General features: G+C 45.2%; 1 protein-coding gene across 1 annotated transcript; it reads right to left on the bottom strand.

Annotated features, from left to right (window-relative positions):
* Nucleotides 1-1987: 1987 nt before the first annotated feature.
* On the bottom strand, nucleotides 1988-2620 carry LOC147960941 (uncharacterized). The gene has a single exon (XM_087533596.1). The coding sequence runs from the start codon at nucleotides 2618-2620 to the stop codon at nucleotides 1988-1990; it is 633 nt and encodes a 210-aa protein (XP_087389722.1).
* Between the last annotated feature and the right edge of the window lie 1453 nt (nucleotides 2621-4073).

Below are 4073 nucleotides of genomic sequence, written 5' to 3'. Positions count from 1 at the left end.
TCAGTTTAATCTCAAGATGGTAAGCTGAACGAACCGTAAAAATACCGTTCTTCGTGTAATTCCAGGCCATCATGTCATCTCTGCCCAGACCTCCCACCACAATCTGAGCAATGTCAGCAACATCAGCTTCATGGAACACCCGCTGCAAAGTAGCCATGTCCCATGATCCCATCTAGAACCAGAATAATCAAACAACTCATCCACAGTTCGAATATTGCACATATCCCGAGCACCAACAGGCTTCAGTGCACCTTCTCTTGGGATCCAATTGTCAGACCTCACATTTACCTTGGTTCCATTCCCTATACGCCTAATGAGGCCTTCTTTCAGTAAAGAACGACCATAAATAATACTCCTCCAAGTTTTTGAGGCACTCTTAGGGATCAAAGCCTTCATAAGATCTCCCTGCAGAAAGTATCTGGCCTTTAAAAGTTTTGCACACAGCGAGTCCGGGACAGTTAGAATCAGTCAAGCTTGTTTTGCGAGCAGTGCTGTATTGAAAGCTTCAAAATCCCTGAACCCCGTCCCACCCACCCGCTTACTTCTGCACATTTTGTCCCAAGCCACCCAATGCACCTTGCGTTTGCCATTTTCAGCTCCCTACCAAAAGTTTGATGAAACTGAAATCAGATTCCGGCACAGTTTCTTCGTGAATTGGAAACAACTCATAGCAATCGTCAGCATCGCTTGGAGGTCCGATTTAACCTGCACCTCTCTTCCCTTCTTAGACATCCCTTGAACTTTGCAACCCGTCACTTTTGCACTAGATCTCTCCCTAACATACTTGAAGCACCCATCTTTTGACCGGCCTACCACAGCTGGTAAACCAAGATACCGCTCACTAAGAGCTTCAGAGTTGATATTGATGGTTTGTTTCAAAGATTCCTTTACATCATCCTCGCAACCCTGCCAAACAAGATAGAGGATTTCTGAAGATTAACTTTTTGGCTAGAGGCCTCCTCATAGACTTGTAAAATATGAGTTAGCTCCAAGCCTCCAACATGCTATTCTCCTCCTCCTCCAACAAGACAACACTATTATCCGCAAACAACAGGTGAGTTATGTGAGGGCCGTCCCTCCCAAACTCAACGCCTCGGATCTATTTGTCTCGCTGAGCCCTAATGAGAAGAGCGGAAAAACCATCAACGCAAAACATGATAAATAGGGAGATAGAGGATCACCCTGCCAAAGGCCTCGAGACGGAGAGAAAATTTCGGACAACCCATTGTTGACACGAACCGAGAACTTAACCGAGGTAATACAGTGCATAATCATATCAATCCACCTCCGAGAGAAACGCATCCGTGTCATCATCGCTTCAAGGAAACTCCACTCGACACGATCATAAGCCTTCATCAAGTCCAATTTGACAACTCAAAGACTCTTCTTTCTTCTCCGCTTCCGGATAGAGTGAATGCATTCATAAGTAATAAGGACATTGTTTGTGATTAAACGTCCCGGTACGATAGCACTTTGTTCTTCAGAGATGAGAATTGGCAACACAGATTTAAGTCGATTAGCCAACAGTTTTGCAGTAATCTTATAGAGAACATTACAAAGGCTAATCGGTCGGAATTGTGAGAGCATCTCTGGAGCATTGACCATGGGGATAAGAACCAAAACTGTGTTATTAAAATTCGACGGCACCTCTTTACCCTCGAGAAAATCCCTAACAGCCTTGCACACCGCATGTTTGACCAGAGACCAATGTTTCTGGTAAAATAAAGCGGGTAGACCATCCGGCCCTGGCGCCTTAGTAGGACCCATCTGAAAAAGAGCCTGTTGAATCTCATCATCAGAAAAGGCACACACCAACTTGAACATTCTGAAGGATTCTCTCCATATTGGCAACCCCATCCGACGTGTACAAACTCTCAGAGAAAACCTTTGCCATAGCTCCGATCTCCTCATCCGAAGAAGCAAAACTCCCGTCACCCTTCTTTAATTTCAATATCGTATTCTTTCTTCTTCTGTGTGATGCTCTACTCTAAAAAAACTTTGTATTTCTGTCTCCCGCATGTAGCCAGTCAACTCGTGATCTCTGTCTTTGCATGATTTCTTCCCGCTCATACAGCTCATGAAGCCTAGCTTCAATATTCTGAACCTCAAGTGAGGAAGCCGGAGAATCAGCATGCTCCCGGGCCTGTCCAAGCCTTTCCCTCAAGCTCTTAATCTCCCGCTGGACAGATCCAAATTCAGTGCGTGTCCATCTCTGCATATCTCCAGACATATACTTTAAACAAGCCCACGTCCCACCAATTGAATCAGCCGTATGTGCATAGCGCTCCCATGCAATATTGATCATATCATTGTGTCCCTCATGACGGCCCCACATTTCTTCATACCTGAACCGCCTTGCACATCTGTTTTGCTGACTTGGTCCCTCCTTTGCCACCTTAATGATTAAAGCCATATGATCAGACTCATCTGTCGGGATGTTCTCAACAGTGGTCAACGGAAACAGAGAAGAAAAAGGGTCATTGCATGTTGCTCTATCGATATCTAACCGAACTTGAACATTTTCCTCTCCCTCTCTTCTATTATCCCAATTGTAAGTGTAACCTGAGTACCCCAAATCAAGGAGATCACAATCTGTTAAGCACTCTCTGAATTCCTCCATTTGCGTCCAACCTCTCTCATTCTTCCCCTAGTGTTCCTCTTGCCAACAAGCCTTATTAAAATCCGTTGGTCCAATCCCGACGCCGAGTACTTCCGGCGATGGTGATATGACCGACGACAAACGACGATGACAAACCAACGCTAGCTACTGAACTGCTCCTGCCGATGCAATCGCGACAAAGTCTCTTTACGTCGAGATGCACCGCACCTCAGAAAGCTTCAACTAGCTGATGTACCGCAGTGCAAAACTAGCCGTCCGAGCTGATTGATTTTGCTCCACGCCTAAACACCTATGTACGCAACAGCCTTTGGGCTTAATACTCAATGCAAGCACAAAAGACTCGGCGTATTGCCAAAGGCTCGTATCGAGCCTTATTACTTTATTGATCAACTCAACTCACGGTTACAAGGATAGGGGTACACCTATATTTTACTAGCTAGAGCACAAAACCAGTCGGACTAGATGGCCAACACGTATACTACTTGAACACGGATAGCTGCACGTAGCCGGACTCGGGATTAACTCCAACATTCACTCCCTAATCACGACGTCACCATGTCATAGTTCCGACGCCAATCCTTCTTCCCATCTCCAAAAACTTCTCTCGATCCAAAACCTTGGTTAGCATGTCCGCCAGTTGATCATCGGTGCGAATGTAGTTGACCTCCATCTTCCCTTCTTCCACGCAGTCTTTTATATAGTGATACATCGTATCAATGTGCTTGCTCCTTTCATGCCGCACTGGATCTTCGCGTAGAAAACTTTCAGACTTGCTATCAACATTAAACACAACTTGTTTCTGATCTCGATTCATGAGATCACCGTGTAGCCTCCCTAGCCACACACCTTGACACATCGCAGTGGCAGCTGCAATATACTCTATTGCATCAACTGTGGGTGCTTTACTCTTCTTGCTCAGCTCAAGACGAGGTTTCATTGAAGCTTCAATTAGATTGCAATCTTTCATGCCACAGTTTTCAAGTATCTTCCTTGTGTATGCCTTCTGGCATAGTGTGATCTCCTCTGTCTTTTGATGTACCTTTATCCCTGGGTAATAGCTCAAAAGACCTAGATCATCCATCTTGAAAAGCTCTTTCATTTGTAGCTTGAATTCTGCAATCACCTCTTCATCCGCTCCAGTAATCAATAGGTCGTCGACGTAGATGCCAACTAGTAGACGATCCCTTCCTTCACCTTTCTTGTACATCGCATGCTCTAGTGGGGCTTTCTCAAATCCAAGAGAAATCATCATTCGATCAAGTTTGATGCTCCATGCCCGAGAGCCTTGGCGTAGCCCGTACAAGACTTTGTGTAACTTCAGTACCTTGTGTTCTTCTCCCTCTTTGATGAATCCCGGTGGTTGGCTCACATAAACGTCTCCTTGTAACTCTCCGTTCAGAAACGCGGATTGTACATCCATGTGATGTATATTCCATGATTCTTGAGTCGCAAG

Source organism: Triticum urartu, chromosome 7A (assembly GCF_056163025.1).
Source record: "Triticum urartu cultivar PI428250 chromosome 7A, HENAU_Tu73, whole genome shotgun sequence".
Taxonomy (NCBI): domain Eukaryota; kingdom Viridiplantae; phylum Streptophyta; class Magnoliopsida; order Poales; family Poaceae; genus Triticum; species Triticum urartu.
This window is presented reverse-complemented; position numbering and strand designations above follow the sequence as displayed.

Bases quoted from the DNA above. Each gene is read 5' to 3' on its own strand.
- LOC147960941 (XM_087533596.1), bottom strand. From the start codon at position 2,620: ATGGAGGAATTCAGAGAGTGCTTAACAGATTGTGATCTCCTTGATTTG.